This window comes from Melozone crissalis, unplaced genomic scaffold, assembly GCF_028551555.1.
Source record: "Melozone crissalis strain CALT ecotype California unplaced genomic scaffold, PUWL_Pcris_2 ptg000081l_1, whole genome shotgun sequence".
NCBI classification, from domain to species: Eukaryota; Metazoa; Chordata; class Aves; order Passeriformes; family Passerellidae; genus Melozone; species Melozone crissalis.
In genome coordinates this window covers 3,017,332-3,040,633 of record NW_026535858.1, presented here as the reverse complement: position 1 = coordinate 3,040,633, position 23,302 = coordinate 3,017,332, and the positions used below count along the sequence as shown (strand labels likewise).

Sequence of the window (23,302 nt, the reverse complement as noted above, 5' to 3'; positions counted from 1 at the left end):
TTCTGACAAAGGGACATCCAGCACCCCTGCCCAGCTGTGCCAACAGCACATGAAACATTGAGCATTTCTGTTACGGGAGTGGCAGTGGGTGAAAGAACAGAGGCCATAATTAAGCTCCCACACCCTAAGCAGACACAGAGTTTGGGATTTTGGAGTTGCCATCCCTGGAAGTGCTCAAAAAAAGGGCAGAAGTGGCACCTGGGGCCATGGTTTAGTGTGAGCAGGGCTGGGTCAAAGGCTGGGCTCCCTCTCAGGGGTGTTTTCCAATCTTCATCATTCTAAAAATCCCAGCAATATCAGACCCATTTTCATCTTCCCATTTTTATATGCAAACTCTCCTCAGGTCTGGTTCCCAGAGCTTTTCTTTGTCCATAATTCCATCAAATCAGACTCAACAGTTTGGTGAAGCGTTTCTAAAGATCTCAGACATGTCCAAACACATCCATGAACTCCCTCACTGTACACAGGACAGAGGAGTGTTGGCATGCCCTGAGCAGGGGCATGGACACACCTACACACACAAGGGAAGGGTGTTTGGTGCCTTCATTCCAGTTCTGGAACAGGACTTGGACCTGAAATTCTCCTCACACTACAAACTCTGGTGAAGTAACTACATTAATATAGTTTATAAAATAGAACATTCCTTATTTTAATGCAATATTATCAGTCTAGACCTACTTTCATTTATATAATTCACATTACATCCACATTTTGAACCTGAGTCAGACTTGTGTCATATTTTTTTATTATGATAATGAGAGTGTGTTGTTAAAAACCTGCACTTTATAGCAAGTGGAACTCTGGTGTAGGTGCATTTTCATAGCTACAGAAGTACTTTAACAGTATCTTCTGTTTTGCCAAGGCTCTAAAGCAAGAGAACAGAGCACTTGTTACCACACAGTTTGTAACACAACAGGTTTTTCTAACCTAAAAAGAAGCAGAAGATGGCAAACTTCTCTCTAGAAGTGTAACAGCAGCCAGCACTAGAAAATTTATTGGCACCACTACACTGGTCATAAATCAAACATGATCCTATCTTTACTCCAAAGATTAAAACCACACAAACTTGCCAAGTGGGCCACACCTCCTTTGTTACTGTGGAAGATGGAATGGCTTAAACCTGTCTGCATCAGTAACACTTCATGTTTTTAGAGGCATAACAATGCTATTAACAAAAGAGATCTTTGCCTACACTGACAATTAGCTCACACCTTCCCCTACACTGACTACCTGTAAATTTGCTGCATTGCCTCATGTAAGGACACTGGAGCAAGGAAAATGCCTATTTAACCCAAAATAGCCACTCTGAAAGCAGATTAAAGATTTATCCCATGTATAAAAAAATGGATGAACCCATCTACTACTGTGAATTCATTTATCTCTTCCATTTCTACTTTTGGCTCTCTCATTAACCTGTGCCAGTCAGTTTGACAATTATGCTTGAGTGAAAAACAAACTCCTCTCATTTCTTCCATCTGCAACCTGACAACTGGGTGGCATGTTGTCCATTCCTTGTTTTTAAAAACCTGTGAATTACCATTTCCTATTTGTTATCTTCGTATCATTCATACATGATATGAATTGCCCTGTCAAAAAAAGCCTCCTAGACTCTGTCTCCTCCTCTCAATGTAAATCTTTTATTACCACCAAGGTAGTTCTGTTATTATCTGCAGGATGGAAGGATCAGAACTGTATAGACAGTATAGAAATGTGAATGTGTGACTGACTCATGTAATGGCTTAATAATAGCTTCCATTCTGCCCTTCATGATTTTTTTAATTCCTACATCTTTATCTTTTGGAGTCTGATGAGCATTAGGTCTTCAAGGAAGAGATGAATGATATGCCAGGACTGTGTAATCTATTTAATCTGGAGTTTTTGTCTAACTGAGACTTTCAGAATAAAACATAACTTTTTAATACAACTGCAGGAAGGATACTCCACACACTATAGGACCTGTCCTGCCAGCCTGGCATACTTAAAATAATCAAATAATATAGTATCTACATTTAATTTTTTAAATATCAGTTTTAACTCACTTAAATTATTTCACTTTTCTGTATTTGGGGACAGAGAGAGTTCAGTTTTAAACATGCAGCTCCATGCTAATGCAATGCTTACAATCACATCTCATGCTTCAGGACTTCAGCTACTCAGCTGTGAAATCATCTTTTTTTCCTTAATCTGACTCCTTTGGACCACAGCTGCAGAAGGGCATCCAGCAGAATGAGTCAGTTCTCCTGAAGTGTCTGGTTATTGTCTTCTGATTTATCTATTCTCTTTACTTTCAATTTCCAGATTTTTGGAGGAGGCAAATATTTTTTTTGTGATTCAAACCTTCAAAGCTCATTACAAGAGGTGTTTATGACTTGTAGTGGCAAGGAGTGGTCCCGGGTACTCCCATAAACCCCATTTTAAGATGAGTATTTTTAATGTAGGAGAGTAATTTGAATTCTTTCAGCTGCACTTTCTATGGGAAGCATCATGAATCAGGAATTGCTTCCTTCCAAGGAGGTCAAAATCACTTTGTTTTCTTACTGAAAGATGTAAATTTTATTTCATGTCATTTTAAATTTAATCCTTTATTTCTTTCCTAAACTGCTTAAAAACCCAGGCCCTTCAGAGGCAAGATGTGAATGCCTGTGCTCCATTGGCCAGGCAGAAAATAACATTTATTCATCTTTTTCTAGAGGCAGCAATAATGACAGGATTGTGTCTGTGGTCTCTGGAAACTCCAGCACTGACCTCCTCTGTATCAATACACACTTTGCTGTTTCCTTCATCCACTCCTTGTAGAAACAACCATATCATGAGGGTAACCTCAGCTGATAAAAAGTCAGGTGATGTCTCTTGTTGGTCAGCCCTGCAAAATGCACTTCCTGCAAGGAATCTACAGGAGCAGCGACTGGGACTAAATCAGAGCCCCAGGAGCTCCTTGTGGACTAAAACCCTTTCCAAATCCCCAGTTTGCAGGGCAGCAGCAGCTCTGCAGGATTTCTTTAGAAGGTGCTGTGCTGCTGTGCCCAGGATTGTGTCCCCTTTTTTCTGTCCTTTTCCTGAAGCAAAAGCAGATGGAGAGCCAGAGACCCAAACTGCCAAGGCAAGATCTGTAAGTTTGACAGCAAGTGGGGTGAGCTGCATCCATGAGGAAACTCATCCTTCCCTGAGGGCATCTGGGCTCACTTCTGTCCCACACCAAGGTACAGCACCAGAGCTCATTTCTGTTACATGGCCTCCAAGCTTCAGTCCCACTCCATAAGGAAATCTCCACTAAAAAAGCTCTGATTTCATAACACTGAGCAACCTCAGATCCCATCAGGATTCAACTGTGAAAAATACATCTGGGAGAACATCACCTTCCTGCTCTAAGCTGGTTTTCCATGGATGTATCCTGTGGCAGTGCTACCTTTCTGATTGATGTTAACCTCTTGTAAATTCTACAAACAGACATCAGGGGCATTATTTATGGCAAGAAGCTGCTGACAAATCACACCGCAAATCAAATCTTCTAACGGGTAAAGAGGAGCACATGAGAACCCCCCCCCAAAAAAATCTTCTATACATTCCAGTGACCCCAAATAGTTATAAAGTAGAAAATGTTTTAAGCATTACAGGATGACAAGCAAGGCTTAGCAGCAGCAGCAGGTACAGGATGTGTTATTGTCTCCCTCAGTAGTTCCTTATCATCAGCCTAACTCTAATTGCTGCTCCCTCAATGCTCCTTTTCATTTCCATACATTGCAAGAAGACAGGGAGGGCTCATGACCAAATTCCCAGGTACACCAACAAGCATTAATGGAGCATGTACAGAGACAAGCACTTGAAAATCCTCTGCCTGCCCTCTCTTGACTGCCTCATGATTAATAATTACCTTTGGAAGATTTCAAAGATAGCACATCAGCATTAAAGGAGTGCACATGGCTGGACTATAACTCAAGAGTGATGTGTTTTAATAAAAGATCAAAATACTCTTCTCTCTGCTGGTATCATTTTAGTAGAAACCACAGTATAGGAAAACAGACTGACAGCCAAGTCAGTACTTAAATTTTTACAGTCAATATAAAACCAGACCTTTTAAAAATATGAAACAATTCCCAGTCTCATTGTTCTGGGAGCCTGTTTGCTGCCAATGTAATTATTTTTGTTGAGTGTTATTTTACACTGGTATAGTTAAGACAGCATAATGTGTAAATGCCCATTTTTTGCTATGAGCAGCATAAGCACATTTCTAACATTAGTTAGAGGAAACCCAGAGCCTTGGAGGACCTGTGTCTATGCAAAAGCAGTAGCCTGCACCAGGAAGATTTTGTGTTGGGCTACAGGAATGGGAATTAGCTGTGACCACACCCCTCCACCTCCAGGCAGATCCACACACACAGATCATTTCATCAGCAGCTCACTGCAATGTTTCTATTGTCCTGAGAAAGCCAATAAAAACAAATTGCTCATATAATTAAATACCCTTACAAGCACTTCAATCTGAAAATGTTATTTCCATGATAGACAGCTTGATATAAAGCAAATCTTTGGGACTGGATATATTTAGCTCCATAAGAGTGCAAGCAGACTTTGGATCACACTTCAGCTCCTGCCAGCTGGAAACCCAGAACATCAGAATGTGAAGCTGTGTTCAAACTCAGGGTCTGGAATCCCAGTGACTGCACATTGCTCCTGTATTTCCAGCATCTCACTGCAAACTTGGAGTTTTATGAAGATATCACAGGGAGGGAGCCTGGAGTACAGCTGGAGAATGGGGCTGATGTCACACTCACAATGCTCTCACCAAGACTGAGCTGATTGATACTGAAATCAGATGCAAGGAGCTGCCCAAAGTAACTCTAAACATTAACTCCACCCTCCTTGCTGAAATGACAGTCAGAGCAACAACCTGCACAATTAAAAGTAGCAGCTGCAATTAGAAATAGGTGATGTCACAAAGTCCCACAAGAAAAATTCTTAAAATAAAGATTTACCTGATAACATAAGTCCTAAAGGGTATAATGTGCTGCATGACAGCAGGGATGTGTAGCCATATTCTGATCTATAATGCAAAAACAGAAATAAACATTTCATTCATGACATTTAAAGAGAACTGAAATACTCTTGGTACATTTGCACATGCAACCCCACTTTAAAAAAATAATTTCTTGGTGGTTTGTGTTCAACTTCTTCATTTTCTGATTGTCAAAACTGGTACTTGAGGAATGCTTTTTTGACTTATAAAGAGGATTTGCATCTTTCCTGCTGGTCAGCTGGAAAATACAGACTTTGTATAAATAGTATCATATTGCCCAGGTGTATTTTTGTATTTTCTGTACTTTCTTCAGTAGGAAAAACTGCTACTCATCGTTGTGGGTTTTTTTTTTCCTTTTTCTTTAAAAGTCTACATGAAAATTATTCCATTCTTTCAGTTCCTTGCAAACCACTCCTAAACCAAGTAACACTGTTTGACTTGTGTTGTTTTGCTTCTTAGAGCTTACATATCTTTTAAAATACGATGTTTTACAAGCAGTGATTAAGCAGAGTTTTTTACTACCATATTTGCATTTCTCATATTTACCATTCTGCCTTTACCACCTTTGCAAAGCTGATTGCAGGAATAAATGCAGAGAAAAAAAACACAAAACAAAAAACAAACAACCTGAAACAGCTACTTAGCACCGCTGTGAGGAAAAGCACCGACCAAAGGCTTCCAGAGGCAAAGTCAGAAGTGCCATCTGCATTTCAAAAAGGAATTCAGAGCCTGTTAAACCTGTTACTCCCTGCCAGGTAAGGGCTGCAGCACAGATGAAGCAGCAGCAGCAGCTGCTCCTGCCCACGTAAATTCAATGTAAATTCAATCACGTGCACTTTGCACAGCCCCTGTGAAAGCAGCCCCATCACTCACTCAGGGCCCTGCATCCCCACCTCTGCTCTTAAAAGAATTTCAGCTTTGCAGCTGATGCAAGAAATTCTGCCTAGGGACTCAATTCCATATGCAGAAAATGTATATATTCCCTATATTCCTTCTTGACAGGAGAGAAAAATATTAGGCTGCAGTCAACTTCTCTTTTCAACGTTTCCAGCACTTGCCAAGGAACTTTTTGAGGCAGTTCTGACAAAAATATTTGCAGGCTTACTTTTAACAAGGCAACAAGCACTGCACAGTAACAATATAACCTACTTTGCAAGACAAACCAGCCAAATCTTCCCTCTGCAAAAAAAGACCACAGTTGGAAAAGGCTTCTGATCCAACTGGCAGCCTCAAGAAGGGAAAAAATGCTAACATCCCAAAGATACAAAGTGTCACTCCAAGATGCTTGCTCTAGAAACAGGAATTAAAAAACATTTTGACAAGGAATTGCAGGGGTGACAAAGATATTGTGATTACACCACTTGACTTTTAACACCATGTACTCTGCTTCAAATACAGTATGAAACACCAAAGAAAATACATTTCTTTGTGAAATAAGAGTATGAAATGTTTTTTAAAATACAGTATGGAATATCAAAGAAAATACATTTCTTTGTGAAATAAGAGTATGAAATGTTTTTACCATTTTGTTTTTATAGCTTTCACTGTTCACAGTAAGCTTCACTCTGTATTAGTTCCAACTCCTAAGCTGAAATCATGCACCTGTAAACTTGTATTGCACACAACCTTCAGCCTCAAAATTCAATGAAAGCATCATTTCACACGTTACAGATGAAATTGTGATTTTGAACGTGGATTCACATTTGCATACTAACTTGTTAAAATGACGTAAAAGAACATATATAAAATGACATCAACTAGCATCTGTAAAGTGACAAAAAATAAAGTTACATCACTTTTTGCTTCCACTTGATTTTAAGACAAAGCATTCACTGCATCTGTTCTGTTCTCAAGTTTCAGAGAGTTTTTTTTATTTGCTCTTTACCAGAGGTAATTAATTTCTAGAAGGTAGTGGCTGAAGAACTCCATCTTACAGACTTGAAAAACAATTCCACATGGATATTTCAGGGAATCTTTACAAGAATGGCCCCTTAACTGCCATTCTCAAGAGTTCCTACAGCTGTGAAATTGTATTTCAGGGTTACTACACACTGTGGGCTGGCTCTACACACTGGAACAAGGTAACATTGACACTGCAGAGCTATTATTGGAATAAATATCTATATCCCATTAAATCAAATGTGTTGGGATAAAACTAAGGCAGATTAGTAGAGTTCTTGCTGAGACCACCACTATCTTGTTGAGTTTTGTGAATGATTCCTTTTGTTTTAGTGGAGTTTGATGCATTGGTTTACAATCAGCAACATCTCTTCAATAATTTATATTTACCTAAGTTCTATGAATTATACACTGAAATTATATAAAAACTAACAGAGAAAGAGAAACATTACATCAAAATCCTAAGTTCGTGCACCATTGTAGAGTGGAGAAATCTTTTTTTTTAATATTGGCAAGATAAAATGTATTTTGTCCAAAAAATTAGCTACCTCATTTGGCTGCAATGAATACCTTGCATTTGAAAGGCAGCAGTGCTCCCAAGTACACTGGGTGATACCAAAATGCAGCAGGTGGATGAATAAAGTTCCTTACACACAGAACATTTTCTTATACTTTCTGTAGTGAACTGATATAAAAATAGAAACTAAACACAATTTTTTAAACAGTTTTCCTCAACTCACACAGATTTGTCAGCAAAGCCAGGTCGAGTTCAAAATAAAGATGGCTGTTGAATGGGAAAAGCTGCAATGCTGGAAGAGGCTGAAGAAACAGGACTTTTAGTTATGGTTTGGGATGAATTTCATTTTATCTGCCAGATTTAGCCATAGAACTCATCTAAAACTGCTGCAGGAGCCAGTTTAACTGGTTACCTACTAGAACCACAGAGAAATGCAAAGTTGCTAAGTAAATATCTGAAAGGAGAAACTTCGCTCAGAAGTATTTTGGAACAGGGGACATCACTAAGAATAAAGAAAATAAACTATTCATGCAGAGAAAAAGAAAGACTTCTAAACAGGACAATGAATACAGGCAGAATGCTGGTTTGAAAACACACTGGTGTGATAGGGAGCTGCCACTCATTATTGAGGTAGCTTTGCCCTTTCTCACAAAAAATAAAAATGCAAAAATGGCAAACTTCTGGTTTTCTTTTTGCCCATTCACAAGACAGGTCACAACTTCTATCCTGACATGACACTAAGTCTTCATATGTCCTTCTTCAGGGACTGGGTTTTATTTTTAGCACCAATTTCCTTCAAATCTCCACTAAAATCAATTCATAATTCTGCCAATCAAAAATCCCTGTGATTTCAAAATGCAGACATGATGGAGGATATGAATTCTAAAACTAAGTGGGGAAAAAGGATGATTACCTCTATGCTGCAAATGTGTATAATGGTATAAAATCACAGGAAATTGAAGAGAAAAAAAATCCACAGGCTTTTCCTCTGTGCCTCAGAGGGAATAGCTAAGAAGTTAAAATACTCTGAAGAAACTAAAACCACTCTCATGGCACAATTTCAGGGACAGAAATGGCCTCTGACAACATTCTTTGGGGGCTGTTGCAATCTTCCCATCTAGGTACAACCTGCAAACTCCTTGTGTGCTGCCAGGAGATGCAGAGGGCTTGGATAATGCAACAGTGCATGAACAAATAGGGAGAATTAGCAGCCTTTTTACCCTTCTCTGTCCCAGGGAGTGCTTGCAGCTTTCATATTGCGTGGGAAGGGTAGATGTAAGTCTAATTGTGTCAGGAACTTACGTCTTAAAAAAGGAACTCACTATGCTGTGGCAAAACGTCCAGTTATGGACAACACTGGAACTAGACTAGTGAAAAGATTTTTGCTTTTATTTCTAGCACATCAGTCTCAAGACACAAAATGGAGACATGATGTTAACAGCTCACTGATCCACTCAAAATGTCTCTCTAGGGTGGGGTGATACAGAAAGACATAAAATTATCTCAGTCTAGATTTCAGCCAATCATACACAGAAAAACACATATTGACAAGCATTCTATTCAATCTTATAAAACACATGTAATGGTAGTTAAAACAAAAAGTAGTTCATAGGAGACAAAGAACAGAGCTCTATTCATGCTAACCTTCTAAAGATATACATTAAATAACCTCGTTGCCATCTTAAAGTCAATTCTACAGAGGCCTATTGTTATTTGTCACGTCTACTGCTTGGGAAACTTTTCTGCTGTATCTGCAATGCTAACAGAACTCTACCCTAAGGCCTACATACTTTTTTAACCATTTCCTAAAAACCCTCTAACTTTATGGATTCCAACACTTTCAGACTGCTTTGGCTGGTGGTGCTGAGGCAGAGGGGGGGTACTCACGTTGGACACCACGGTGATGAAGGCGTGCGCGATGAGGAAGGGCAGCGTCTCGGGGCTGCCGAACTCGAAGCAATCCTTCATCAGGGCCAGCCCGTTCTTGCCACAGAACAGGCACACGTAACGCAGCAGGTGCAGGGGCACCTCCACATCCTGCCAAGGGGCACAACCCAGCACAGCATCAGCACCACGTCACTCAGACACACAGCAAACTCAACAACACAAATCCACAGAACGGGGTTAAATTTCTAGGATTAAAAGCGCACAACTTACGTTCATATCACAGAACGCCCCTAATATATTGCTTTCTTGAGCAGAAATATCCTGTTTAAAGAAAAAAAATTAAAATTAACTCAAGCAATAAAAACACATTTATAGAACAAAAAAACAGCTGCCATTTAGCAGGTATCACAGTCAACAATAAAAACCCAAATTCTCATTCAGAGGAAGACAGAAGCTCAAGCTTTGCGCCACTTCTCCACCACAAACCAAACTTTTCCAAACTTCTTACCTCTTTTAATATATATAAATACACAGATATACTTAAGAGAACATTTCAGCAGTGTCTGGATGAACAGATTATTCTTCAATCCCACCCCTGCTCAGATCACCCATTTTTTTCAACAGGAATATGGCCAAGGGCACAGTCTGTCACACCAGCCTGAGAAACACAGAACAGAACCAATCCAGGCACTTTGGAATGCAATTTCTAATAAAGATGAAACATATATGCAAACATCTGAATTTACATGAACTGCAGGACATCGTACAATCCCACATGTAATGACTGAAAGGGTTAAAATGTCTAAATATTCATTGCCATTTCAACTACTACATTTTTATATATAACAAAGCACCTCATACAAAATAAATGTCAGACTTTTACAGGAGTGAGTGAAGTGAAGAAGGGGAAGGAATTCTATCACCCTATCACTCTGTTAGCTACTTGCTGCAACAAGAAATCTATTTTCTAGAAGCACTAAACTTAAAATGGTTTAGGAAAACAGCTTTACTTTTTAATGTCCACTTGTTGGGCAGTACAGAGAGGGAAGTTTCTTTATTAGGGCTGTAACATATTGTGGGTTCCATGCACTTGCTGGGGGCAAAAGGGCACTGGAAGTATAAAAAGTGGCTGTAAAACTCAACACTGCCAGGGATACTTGTAGGTAAAACCACACATCCCTCCACTCATCCCTCCATGGCAAACACCCAGTATTGACAGTCACAAATCAAATGCAAGTTTAACACAAAGTTAAGTTTTTAAATGAAATTTCCTGAATATATTTTAAATAGCTGTGTAGGAGTAATCCTAGAACTGTACCAGAGGATGCTGGAGGCAAGCAATTTTGGATGGATTAAGTGTGATACAAACATTTTGAATTATTCAATATGCTCATATTATAGCTAAGCATTTCTTTTTTTTTTTTCTTCTGCTGAACTCTAAGTCATGCCTGAACTCGTGATACTCCACCAGTTATTTTTAAATCAGCTTTGAAGGCAGTAGGTGGTATGTTTTTAGGCAGCAAGAAAAGGTGTTCAGTGCTCTGCTCAGGAAAACTGCAGAAATGGCGTGAGAAATTTCATTAGTTCTCTTGAAAAAACAAGAGATTTGTTGTCAAGTGAACTGCAGTTCTTAGAATGCAGAAATCCCAAACTCACAGAGGCTGCTGCACGAGTCCTGCAAAGCTTGGGAAAGGCTGCTCTGGGAGACTGAGGCTGGAAATGTGAATTCTGCTCTTGCAGATGGGAAACAGAACAGTCTGAGAGTTCCTTACTCTCCTCCTTTTACTCTTCTCAATTGTATGAGGAAATCAGAGAATTCCTCATGTGGCATTAAAACCCACCATGAGCTCAGGAGAAGCCAGAGCAGATTTCCAGGACCTTCACCTGGAGAAAAGCTGGAGAGGGGCTTTGAGAAAGGCAGGCAGGGATAGTGCTGTCCCAAAGGCACACAGCAAAAGGAACAGGGGAATGGCTCCACAGTGCCAGAGGGCAGGGCTGGATTTGGGATCAGGGAGAAATCCTTCCCAGGGTGCCCAGAGGAGCTGGGGGTGCCCCTGGATCCCTGGCAGTGCCCAGGCTGGATGGGCTGGAGCACCCTGGGACAGTAAAGGTGCCCCCAGGCAGGGGATGGGATGGGATGGGATGAGCTTTAAGGTCCCCTCCAAACATTCCATTACAAAATGCACTGGCTGAGGTCTGACTGGACACAACCCTGGCAGAAAGCACACATCTGCCAAGAAAATATTGACTTGAGAAGGAGAAGCAGAGAGCAGGAGACCCCAAAGAGCTGGGGACTGCAGCTGGAGGCACCTCAGCAGCTGATTTTGTTTCCTCTTTCATTTCATCCTGTCAAGATCTGGTAAATGCTCAGGGAACTCCCTTCAGATTCTTTGTTCATTCTGAGACAGTGCAAAGTTCAGGAGTGCACTTCACATTGCTGCTTCCTTCTCTGCAGGATTTTGAGAGCTTCCTTTTATAAATTCTTTTTCCCCTCCTCTGAAGTGCCCATTCCAGGTAGTGCCCATTTCACTGGCTGCACTAACTATGTAAAGGATACAGTTACAAATCACCTTGTATGCAAGGGATAAAAATATCCCATAAAGAAAAAAAAATGCATTACAAAGTATGAACATTCCTCAAAAAACCAACCATATTTTTAAAAATACTTTGAGTTAATTTTGTTTAGGATGAAAAATAGACACAAATACCCCTCTGGGCACCAAAAATATTGATGAATGTCAAGAGAGGTGTGTAGATGGCTCCTCTGGATACCAACCAGGCTGTTGTGGTCTTCACTCTACAGATGTTGTAAGGGACAAAAACAATTCTTAGCCCACATCATTTAAGGAAAGATCTGCATGATCCTACAGGTAGAGGCACCTTTCTGACTCCCAACAAATCTGGCTTTGCTGTTCATTTTCATCCAGTTTCATTAACTCCTGAGGAAGGGAAACCTCCTGCTCCCACATGAATGTTTCCTTCTCCAGCAGACAGCCCAGTGTCCAATGGCTTTGGCAGCAGCTCAGAAGGGATCATAATTCAAGCACTGAAGAACAAAGGCCCTGGAGGTGCCTTGGAGCAAAGGACAAGGGAAATATTGACCACTAATTGTTACTGTGGGAAAGCCTCACACTGGGAACTCCTAAATGGCACCTAAGAGGCAGCCTAGGCACAGCAAACCCTTAATGGATGTGATAACTCCAGTGGAGTTATGTTCAATAACTCCATGAAATTGTCAAAGTTCACCTCAAGAATCTAAAACAAGGAATTTCTGAAGTCACTCAGAGTGCAGATTGGAGTCTGTTCTGGATCAGCAAATTTCCTTTTTTTCCAGGGCAATGGAAATGCTTGGTGGGAGAGGGAGAGCTACACCAGCTTCTACCAATACATTTTTTGCAAATTTAGGCTGTTCAGGATCTGTTTAACTTACAAGTAAAGCTAATGCACTCATAGAAGAGATTTATTTTAGGATCTCTAGAGGACTGAAACCAAGCCTGATTTAAAACAAGAAGTGCTCTTATTACTGGGACTAATAACTTGTCTCAGTTCAGCTAAGATGTGCTCTAGACTGAAATCCAAAATTAAATTCTAGACTTCAGTGAGTCACTCATGGGAGCAGAAAGTTTTGACATTAAAAAAGCAGAATAACAGAATCCTAGTGCTTCCCAGATACAAAAAATATCAGTTGGTAAGAAAAATTATTGACGCTGGGACCTTTTAAAAGCAAAATTTAAAACTCTCTCCCACTAAAAAAGGCATACAAATATGGCAGGCTGGCACACCTCCATAATCCAGACCTGGAAACACACAAAGTCTAGCAGAAAGGAAAAAAATTCCCTTACCTGCCTGTACCTCAGTGGTTTTCTCTCCAGCTTCCCCTAAGTTGTGTTTTTAGGCTAGCTAATGAATGTATTTAATAATTCAAGTGATGTATAAGAGATGATGCATGTATTATACATCCACTGGTATGTCTGGGGTGATGGGCATCATCACAGGGCAGCAAGTACAACAGAGCTGGGCCTAAATCACTCCCAGGCTGCTCACCAAGGGAAAAGAAATCCCATCAGGCACCTGAGAGCTCCTTTTGATCGTTGGGAAGTGCAATTCAAAGAGAAGGAAAGAATACATGAAATAGTAATTTAAGAGAAGGACGTGTGATAGTCCACAGAAAAGCTGCTCCAGAATTGTTCATCCCACATTCCTCTGAAGCCAATCCTGGTACAAGTCCCACAGGAGTGCAGGAGATAAATCAATTCACTTTATATCTGTACAGATACACTTGAAACTCCCTCTGTTAACTCATGCCCATATGGTTTGGAGAGGAACAAGAACCAAAATGCAGCCCACCTAAAAACCTGCTGTGTAGGGGGCTTTAACTCCATTTCTTGTCTCATCCACTCCATCAGAACTGATCGGGTGTTGTGCCCACCCTAACTCACATCATTCTATCTGACTCAGCATCTTCTCATTTGGACTTAAGTTTATAAAGCAAATTTCAACCCTCAGGGCTCCAGTGAGCTCCCACAACTCTCTAAATATAAAATAAAAGGAGTGGGTGAGATGCACTTTAATTCTCCACTCTTTCTCAGAAGTTTGTTGGATAGAAGCTTTTCCTATACAATGAACTGTACATCCAATTTGCATACAAATATTGTAAAACAACTCTTTACTTGTTGTTAGACTACCACAGGCTGGATCAAAAGCCAACCATTCCAAAAACGTGTTGTTTCCACCAGGAAATACTAACACCATCATATTTATTTCAGAAACTGTGAATTAAACATGGCAGGACTTTGGAATTAAACAATTTTTTTAAGAGGAAATTTTGGGAAAATGTGAATGGCAGCCATAACAAATATCAGAGAGAAAAATCAGCACCCTGGAACAAAGCAATCTGTGTTGATCTCAGCTATTCCAGTCAATTAACCGGCTGTTCTAACAAGTCTGGTCTTGCACAAAGTTTAGTTTATGAAGTTTTGCTTCTAGAACCATACATTGGAAAGAAAAATTAGTAAACTATTCATGGGTTACCTTCTGGAAGAAAGGATTTGCTAGAGTCCCCTTTTGGCCTACCCGTTATTTAAACAGCACAATAATTCAGTGTACAGTTCCAGCCAGCTCCTATCAATGTATTACCTATAACAATTAAGCAGAGTTTAAAGAAGGTGGAAGAGGATTTATGTATTTATATAAAGCTGAAAAGCTCTGCTGAAGTGAACAGGAGAGCTGAATGTGCCTTAGCAATATATTACCTATAACAATTAAGCACAATTTAAAGAAGTGGAAGAGGATGTATATATTCAGAAAGTTTCTCTGAAAGGCTCTACTGAAGGAGAGCTGAATGTGCCCATCCTGAGTGAAAGCAATCTGCTCATTAATGACAACAATTAACCTTCACCAAGACAGACACAAAGAGAAGCTATACCTCTATTGTGGGGTGGGTGTTATGCTTATAAGCTGTGTACAGAGGAAACTGAATCTGGAAGATTTTTGCCACACACAGCAGCAGCTTCTCCTTCTCATCAGTGCTCCACAAGCTGAAGGGCTCCGTGCTCTTGCTGGGCTCCTCCTCGCCCAGGATACAAGTTCTTGCAGAATCAAACTTGTTCTCTAGAGGTTTTTGTCTTTCTTCATTTTCTTCTTGGTGGGATTCTCTCTCTACATTCAGGGGCTCCTCAGCATGGTGGCTCTGCTCTGGCCATGTTGGATCTATGTGAATAGTGCAATGTTTACAGAGCTGGTCCCTCAGAGCTTGCACTTGGGCAATCACCAAGTTAATCAGCGCACAAACCACTTGGTTAAAGATCTCCAGATGTTTATACTCCTTGAAACAGCACAAACATTGTCTGTAAGGAAAGAGAAAAAAATAAATGAATAAAAATTCCTACAGTTAAAATCAGCTGGGTACTTCACCAAGAGAACTCTTCACATTAAAACATTTGAAACAACAAATTATTTAACAGAATCGCAAAATGAAGGAAATCCAAATGAAACAGACTCTACCCAGCAGCAAGTGGGAGTCACAGAACCCTCCTTAAGCCTTGAGAGCATCCCATTATTTCCAAATGCTTACCCAAACTATGAAGTCCCTGTTATCACTTAGCAGCTGGTACAGCAAGTAAAATACAGAAAAAAAGCCTTGTGGGCAAGGTCACTGTGCTACTGAGGAAGTCCCATTTTTCAGTGTGTTTCTGACTCCATTTCCTCATCAGGCTTTCTCTGCTGCTCTTCATTGCAATAAATCATCCTGACATGCTTGTCAGCTGTGTAAGAACTCCTTATTGTTATTTTCAAATCAACAGGGCTGCAAAGTAATTTTATTTTTAATGGAGTATTCAAGTTCAGTTCCTTTATCTGCATGTGGATGGTGATGCCCTGCACACTGATATCCTTTATCCATCTAGGAAAAGGCAGCTCAAGTATCTTCAGTGCTTTCTTCACTTGGCAGGCTCAGAGATTATTCCCCTGCTTATCTACTGACCCCCTGTAAACTGCAAAGAACAAGAGGGGAAAGCATCCCTTTGACAAGATCATTTAAAAAAATCAATTAAATCATCAAGTTCAACAGCTCTAATGTGAGTCTAGTTGTGGGTAAGGATTAACTGTGGATGCCAAAGAGATTCTGGGTGTACAAACCCCTGAGGCAGGTACCTAAACCTCTTGTCTGGGAACAGCTGCTTCTTCCAGACAAAGCAGCACCTCCCTCACTCTGACCAAAAGGTGGAGGATATTCCTGCAGAGGGATTTAAATCTGGAGAACACAGCCAAGAAAGCCACCCCTGCACTGGCCTTACTCACTGCAGAACAACAGGAAGGCTCCATGCCTGTGACAGACTCTGGGACTGGCACTCTGCCCTTCCTCAAACTCTACTACACCAAGTAGCTGCTACATGAACTGGGAGCTGCCTTGCAGCAGAGATCTTCTCCATCCCCTGTCAGACACACAACAAGGGGCTCCACTCCACAACCAGAGCTCTCAGATATTAAAATAAAACAAAAATCACATGGACCACTTCGAAAATATATCAGGAGACAAAAGACAGGGCAAGAAATAATCAGTAAGCAGCAATGATTTTTTTTTTCTGCAAACACAGCATTTAATTTAGAGACTGGGGTTAATAAATTATAATTTTTAGGGGGAAAAAAATCAAGAGAACCCAGAGCTATGACAGGTAGAGGGTGCTGCCTCTCTGGATGGAACACAAACATGCCCCTGAGCTGCAGCTCTTAAAGCACATCCTTTCTGAATACAGATATTTATTTTTTTCAGTGGATTAGACCAAAAGGTAACATACAGGATTCCCTAATTCCAGCACAGATACAGTGACTGAAGCACCTAAACCCCTTTGTTCCATTTGTGCAGGGAAGAAAAATCCCTTTAATGTTGTGTAAATGGAGTTTCACCCATGTGAAAAACATTCTTGTCATTTACCTGGAAATGTATTTTCATGTTAACAAAGGACAACAAGGGACTGCAGGCAAAACCCAGGGTATCCTCAAGCATTTATCCTGGAGGAAAATCATGTTCAAAAGGTCCATCATTTATGCCTACAAATTACTGCCCCACTTAAGAGCAACAAATCATCCTCAATAACAATGAAAACAGTCTGGTGAAGACTTCTCACATACTGGAGAATTCTTTTATAAGACAGGTATGTGCAAAACCTCTCCAGTCTTCCTCTGTTGGAATGTGGAAGAAGAGTTCCACCAAAAATTGAGGAGATCAATAAAAAATGAGGATGTTACTTCTTGGAACATAACAATTTCCAGAAGAAAAGAAAAATGGAAATACTACACACATGGAAGAAAAAGGTGTTCTTCAGGAGCAGTCCCCAAGTGATCTTCTGAAGGAAAGCAGAGATTTAAACCACAGGCAACAAAGGCAAAAGCAGTTCTTAAGGAAGGCCTCAACTCTCAAAAGCCCATTTGGCAGAGCAGGGACAGGACGCGAAAATAAAATATCAACCAAAACTCCTTCCTGTGGCCTCTTTGTCAGACTCCCCTTTAACCAGCCCAAGGACTGCTCTCCAGGCTCTTCCAGTATGAACTCACTGCATATGGAAGGCAACACAAAAACCAGAAGAAAATAAAGAGTTAAAGATTATCCAGTCTTTGGTTTTTTCTTCAGGTTGGATTTGTCAAGCTGTAGAACAGAACAAAACTCTGAACAGATGATGACCTGGAAAACTGGGTTGCAATTGTTCTCTGACAAACTTGGCATCTAGGACCTGTCAAGAAATGTCAGGAGTCTGGTTCCCATGCCTGCTGTTTATTTTGATTTAAAAATCCCTTCTCTGTCTAAAAGCACATGGCAGAAGAAAATGAACTTGGCTTTTAATTTCTGGACAAAATGAGGAAGAGGAGGTTTCCTATTTCACAGGTATCCAAAATGTGACATTCCATTTTTTTTTCTTTTGGAGTCTTCTAAACATCCAACTAGTATTTTCCAATTTGTCCTCCATGCTTTTCCCAATATTACTGATGATTCAGTTTGGTCTTAAAACTACTGCTGAACACTAAATCCCAAACACCTTCACTGTAGGTTCTTTCTAAAAAGTAACATCCATACATTTCCTTGTGCTGGAAAAAAATAAGTAGCTGTGAAGTAATTTATCATTACATCAAAATGTAATGATACCATTACTTTAAAGAAACAGGCTCAAAACAACAGGAATTTAAATACTAGCTTAAAAGGAATAATGTAATTTAAGACAAAAATGTGCAAAGTATTTTCTTTATCAGTTTAGCTACAGGCTGCAATCCTTCATCACCTGGACTCAGAGTATCAGAACATGCAAAAAATTTAACATGATGGCTCCATTCAGTCACCTTTTCTTAAATTCTTCTTACCCTACCCTGCCTCTGCAGAAGAGGGTCCCAAAATTTCATGTTAAAGCAGCAAGACACATTGATTGTCACCACAATAGAGCAGTTTGTTTTTCTACACAATTATTACAGAATCCAGAATGCCAACTGCATTCAAAAGATGCTTTTCCCAAAATGCACTGGGTAATGAGTTTGTTTTATTTCCTAAGTAGTAAAACAGTCTTTATTCTCCAGGTATCACTTAGCTACACATTAATAATTTGCTAATTCTGAACACTCTACTGTATTTTAAAAAGGGAAAGCTGCTGTTGAGAGTCAGCATCCTCAGCACTCAATCCAAAATTACCTTTGCGTCCACGAGTTGATGTAAGCAAATATCTTGAGGGCATGTTCCTTTCTGAGCTGCAAAGCATCACCACCTTCAATGTCTGATACTAAAGAAAACAAAAACATAAACACAGAAACAAAACCATTAACACATTTTTTAGAAGAAAAAAAACATTGTGCACTTGTTCTGTTATTAGAAACTACCTTTGATAGCACAGAAAGTAAACACTTTATGGAAACAAAAACTTGTAGTTTAGATGAAGGTGATTTGGAAACTCAAAGTGCACAATGTTCTTGAACACTGCTCCAAAGGTTTGTGATTGAGAACAGACCCTTCTTGTAATTCTATTTTTATCAAATATTCTCATAAGCTTTACTGGGAACTCCTGATTGATGTGCACTTTCAAGTATGAACTTTGAACAACTTTACTCATTAACCAGACACCTTAGGTTTGGTCTTTTGTTTTGCTGGGCTTTTTCCCCTCCAGATTTTTAAATGTCTGCATTTTGAGATGACCCTGAGACCTCCATTTCCTCCTCCTGATCAGATAAAGACTGAGAAAGACAACAAACAAACAAAAGCCAAACCACAACAGAACTACCAAGATAAGAACAATGTGCTGTGTACATATAAGGTTATTTCAGACAGAGCTGATGATCACTGCTTTCAAATACAGACACATCTATCATGACATTTAACCATAATGAATCACTAATTGGCAAAATGATAAAGGCTCACCACATTTGGTACACAGGAAACCAGAACAGTTCTGTACCGAGTTCAAACCCCAAATGCTTCACTGAGGGATTATCAAATGTCCAACTTCCCTCCAAAAATGCTTCTGCACTCCAGTAAGGCCAACATCAGTGGGGCCAGGCTTCACTTGGGCAGCCCCTGGTTATGTTCCAGGGCACTGCATTCTGCTGTCCCCAGTGCACAATTCCTGCTTCCTCCTGGTCCTGGGCCTCCAAACATTTGTACAATTATCTAATTGCTACACAAATCAAGGTCAGCATTCCTCTGAAGTGCATCTTTGCATTTATAACACACCTAAGTTCTCATCTCCACGTTTCACAGTATTACACCCTCACAAATCCACTTCACAAGCAAACTTTGTGGGAAAGGCTCTCCAACAGCTCTGAGCTCCTCAGCATCCCTGTCCCAGCCTCAGCCCTGCAAGGTCCTGCCTGATCCATCCATGCAGGTTCCCAAAAGCTACAGCTAATGAAGGTCTGTGGGCACAGATCAGAACGCAAAGCTCAGAAGAAAACCACTTCACAGGATAATCACACTGAATAAATACTTCTGATTTCTTTGAAATAAGGACATCACGTATGCACACACATCCACATTTCCATACATATGTATACATACAAATAAAAGCTATCCAAAAAGCAGCCTCTGAGCAGGATGCCAGCAAACTTTACAACCACTTTTCTGTCTCACTCCTAGATGGCTCTGAAGATCCTACACAACACTGGGCACAGCTCAAGGTGGAGAAGCAGACTAAAAGATGGGAATTACTCAATATCACCTTTTATTTTCAACACCACAAATTAGCAGGACAGTTAACTCTGAAAGACAACGCACAGCACTGAAACCAAGAACTCCATCACACAATTTAGGTCAAGCTTACCACAAAAGACAGATCTTTAGCTATAGATAGTATCTAAAAAAAAAAAAAAAAAAAAAAAAGCCACCAAAAAAACCCTGCCCAGCATCAAAGGTTCATAAAACCTCTGTTTTCCCAATTTTGTGAGCAGTGTTTCACTAAGATTAGTTCCTTCAAACTTGACATAAAAAAATTGTTGACAATTACATAGCAACAAACATGATTTTACCTTGTAGGATCTCACACATACATTTCTAACCCTTCCCTCACCTCCACATGACCCCACTCTTACAAGCAGGAGTAACTCCAACTCACAGAGCAGCCTTTTCATTGAAAAAGGTTGAATCACTCCTAAATTTCCCTCTTTGAGATTATAAAGAACTGAAAGTTCAGCAAACTGGATCTTTAAAAGCTACAACTGCCATGTGAAGAAGACAGAATAGAGAAGTTATGGAAGTACTGAGCCTAATGCCAAACTAATGTCAAAAATAGGGAGGTATTTGCACAACCTGGAGAACCTGTTATTTTCCTGTTTATACATTCTACATCTCACACACAGACCAACTTCTACTGGTGCTATTTATTAATCACTGTAATTAATACTGAGGCTGCAGAGGTGATTTCCCTTTGGGTGTCTGTACCTAGAAACAATCCTGGTTTATTCCTGAAAAGGCAGGAGCTCCATGCAGGAGGCTGCAGATTTTAAGTCTGTGCCACTACCAACAGTGGCAGTGACACACGTGCCAGGGCTTCTCCTGCACTTCAGCTCTCTTTTGTTCCTTAGCAGAAATTATCCTGTTCAGTTAATTTGTGTCCTCACAACCAAAATTTCACTCTTGGGCCTTTGAGTTCCTCTGAGTATCAGCGCTGTGGATGCTCTTGGTTTGCAACACTTCTGTTTAGGGGCCATGCAGCTCCAAGTACAGATGCAATTGGTTCTGAAGCATTTCACAGATTTTTTTTTTTTTTATTAAGGAAATACAGATGGAAAAGCAATAGGAACAAATGCACTCATGGTCATTCCTGGGCATTTTCTGATTTCTGTCAGCTCTGTATGAACTTCCTTGCTGCATGATTTCCCTTCCAAATGATGAAATCTGCCTTTCCTTTTAAATCAGTTCTCTTCTACCTTGAAGGGGCCTGTAGTTAAAGCAGACTTTAGGAATAAAGCCTGTCTTTTACTCTCTGCCATGCCTCAGGAACTCCTCAATGTGCTGCCTCCCCACTTTCTCACACTTGCACTGTTTCAAATCCAGCAGTACCAATCACACCAAACTCTTCCAAACACAACTACTGCACCAAGCCTCCATCCTGCAAATTGATGTGGTAGCCAAGACTTGTCCCTGGTTCCACCCCCAGGACAGAGATCCCCACAGAATGCACTGAGTTATCCCTGTGTCCTCTCAGAGCTGCCAGGGTGCTCTCACGAACAAGAACTGCTGAGGTGTGCTCCAGAGTGTCCAGCCAGGCACTCCAGGGTCTCTGAGTTTCTGTCTCAGCAGGGGCACTCCCAGCCCAGGCCCAGCTCCCGCTCCCAGCTCCCAGGCCCAGCTCCCAGGCCCGGCTCCCAGGCCCGGCTCCCTCACATCTGCAGTGGCTGTTTCTTCCTCCAGGCACTCACAGGCAGCAATGTCAGAGAGGCTCTCCTTCCCCATCTCTGAGCTCAGCTTTCTTCCCCTTCCTTAAATTTGTTCTACCGACTCTTACTTTACTCAGTTAAAGCCCTTTAGACCTTTCTACCCTCCACTCCTTCCTTTTCCCTCTTCCATTCCATGCCCACAGACACCTTCCCCCAGCAGCAGATCCAATTTCACAAGCACCCAGCTCAAGCCCACACCACAAAATCTGTGCCATGCATTTCCCACAGCCTCAGCATTCCTGCAGGAACCCTGGGAACTGCACAGACCCAACTGGCCACCCCAGCTGAAATGTGCCCACATTCCTGGTGGCTTTGGAAGCCATGGAACCCTCAGGCTGGCACCTTGGGAACAGGGGAAGCTGGCAAGTGTGAGGAATGTCAAGCTGGGAGAAGTAAACACCTTTGGAGTAACCAGAGTTGTAAAATTGCCCCGCCCCACCTGGAGCAGCTTCACCCCAACATTGCTCATCTGTGGGCAGAGATGTGGTCACCATTAGAGTCTCAAAAAACCAGAATATTGAAGGTTTTAAACACCCAGCAGAAAGAAGGAAAACTAGGATGCAGGTAAATTCCAGCTAAATATATTTTATCCATATAATGCAGGAAATGGGGTCTTTCCACACACTGGCAAGGGCTCATTTCACTGAGGAGTCACAAGATGCTTTAGAGAACTTTTTATCACAGTAAAACCACAGAACAAAAAGCTGAGCTCAGAACTAACCTGACTTAACATCTTCTAGTGTATAAGTTCTGATATTCTTAAAAAAAGAAACCAAAACAGACTGACTTGAAGTGTAATTGTTTATTCAAGTAGCTGATGAGAAGCCAAAACACATCATGGTCAAAGTAAAAATTTAAAACATTTCATATAGAAAAAAGATAATTTCCTTGCTGTTTCCCCAGTCTCCTGTTTTACTTGGCCAGCTCTAAATGAAAACTCGGGTGATTTACCTAATCTCTCACTGAAGGGTGATTTGCTAAAAGTGTGTTACAGTACTACAAACAACACAAGCTCCTCACTCAGAAAAACCCCTACAAATAAATTGACTAAACCAAGGAAACGACAGAAGATGAGAAAAATACAAATCAACTGCAAAGAACCAGGCAATACAATTCCTAAACACAACTGTGGCCCAAGGAAGCACAGCTCCTAAGTGCATTTCTAGCAAGAACTTGGGAGCTAGAGGAAGACACTGTAATTAGACCTCAAGGACAACCATCATGCTGGACTTGTGGGGAATATCTTATATCCAAAGGTCACTTACCACACCAAGCACAAAATCAAATGGCAAGCAAAAATAATCATTTTCAAAAGCACACTTCCTCTACTTTCAGCAACATAACAGAGTCAAAAGTACATAATTCAACACTTTTTAGACCTGTAACTCTAATTTCTCCACATTCCAAACTGTGACAAGGTCCAGTTGCATATGGATTGTGCTCCCTCCCCCAAGCCTCATCTGGTACCAGCTTTTCATGGGAAAGAGCAGATCATTTAGAGAATGAACATTAGTATCAGGAATTGGTCACTGATACAGAACAACCAGAGGAAATGAGCCACACACTAAACAAAACAGCAC

At 40.6% G+C, this 23,302-nt stretch overlaps 1 protein-coding gene across 9 annotated transcripts in view; it reads right to left on the bottom strand.

Moving 5' to 3' along the window:
- USP34 (ubiquitin specific peptidase 34) overlaps positions 1-23,302 on the bottom strand; it is a 116,430-nt gene that overhangs the window by 80,920 nt on the left and 12,208 nt on the right. For all 9 annotated transcript variants that reach the window (XM_054290131.1, XM_054290136.1, XM_054290134.1 and 6 more), the window contains exons 2-6: positions 18,490-18,577; positions 14,743-15,163; positions 9,588-9,638; positions 9,318-9,467; positions 4,974-5,041 (exon numbers count right to left, since the gene is read on the bottom strand). In XM_054290131.1, the coding sequence (XP_054146106.1) occupies positions 4,974-5,041; positions 9,318-9,467; positions 9,588-9,638; positions 14,743-15,163; positions 18,490-18,577 (778 nt within the window). The remainder of the gene's footprint in view (positions 1-4,973; positions 5,042-9,317; positions 9,468-9,587; positions 9,639-14,742; positions 15,164-18,489; positions 18,578-23,302) is intronic.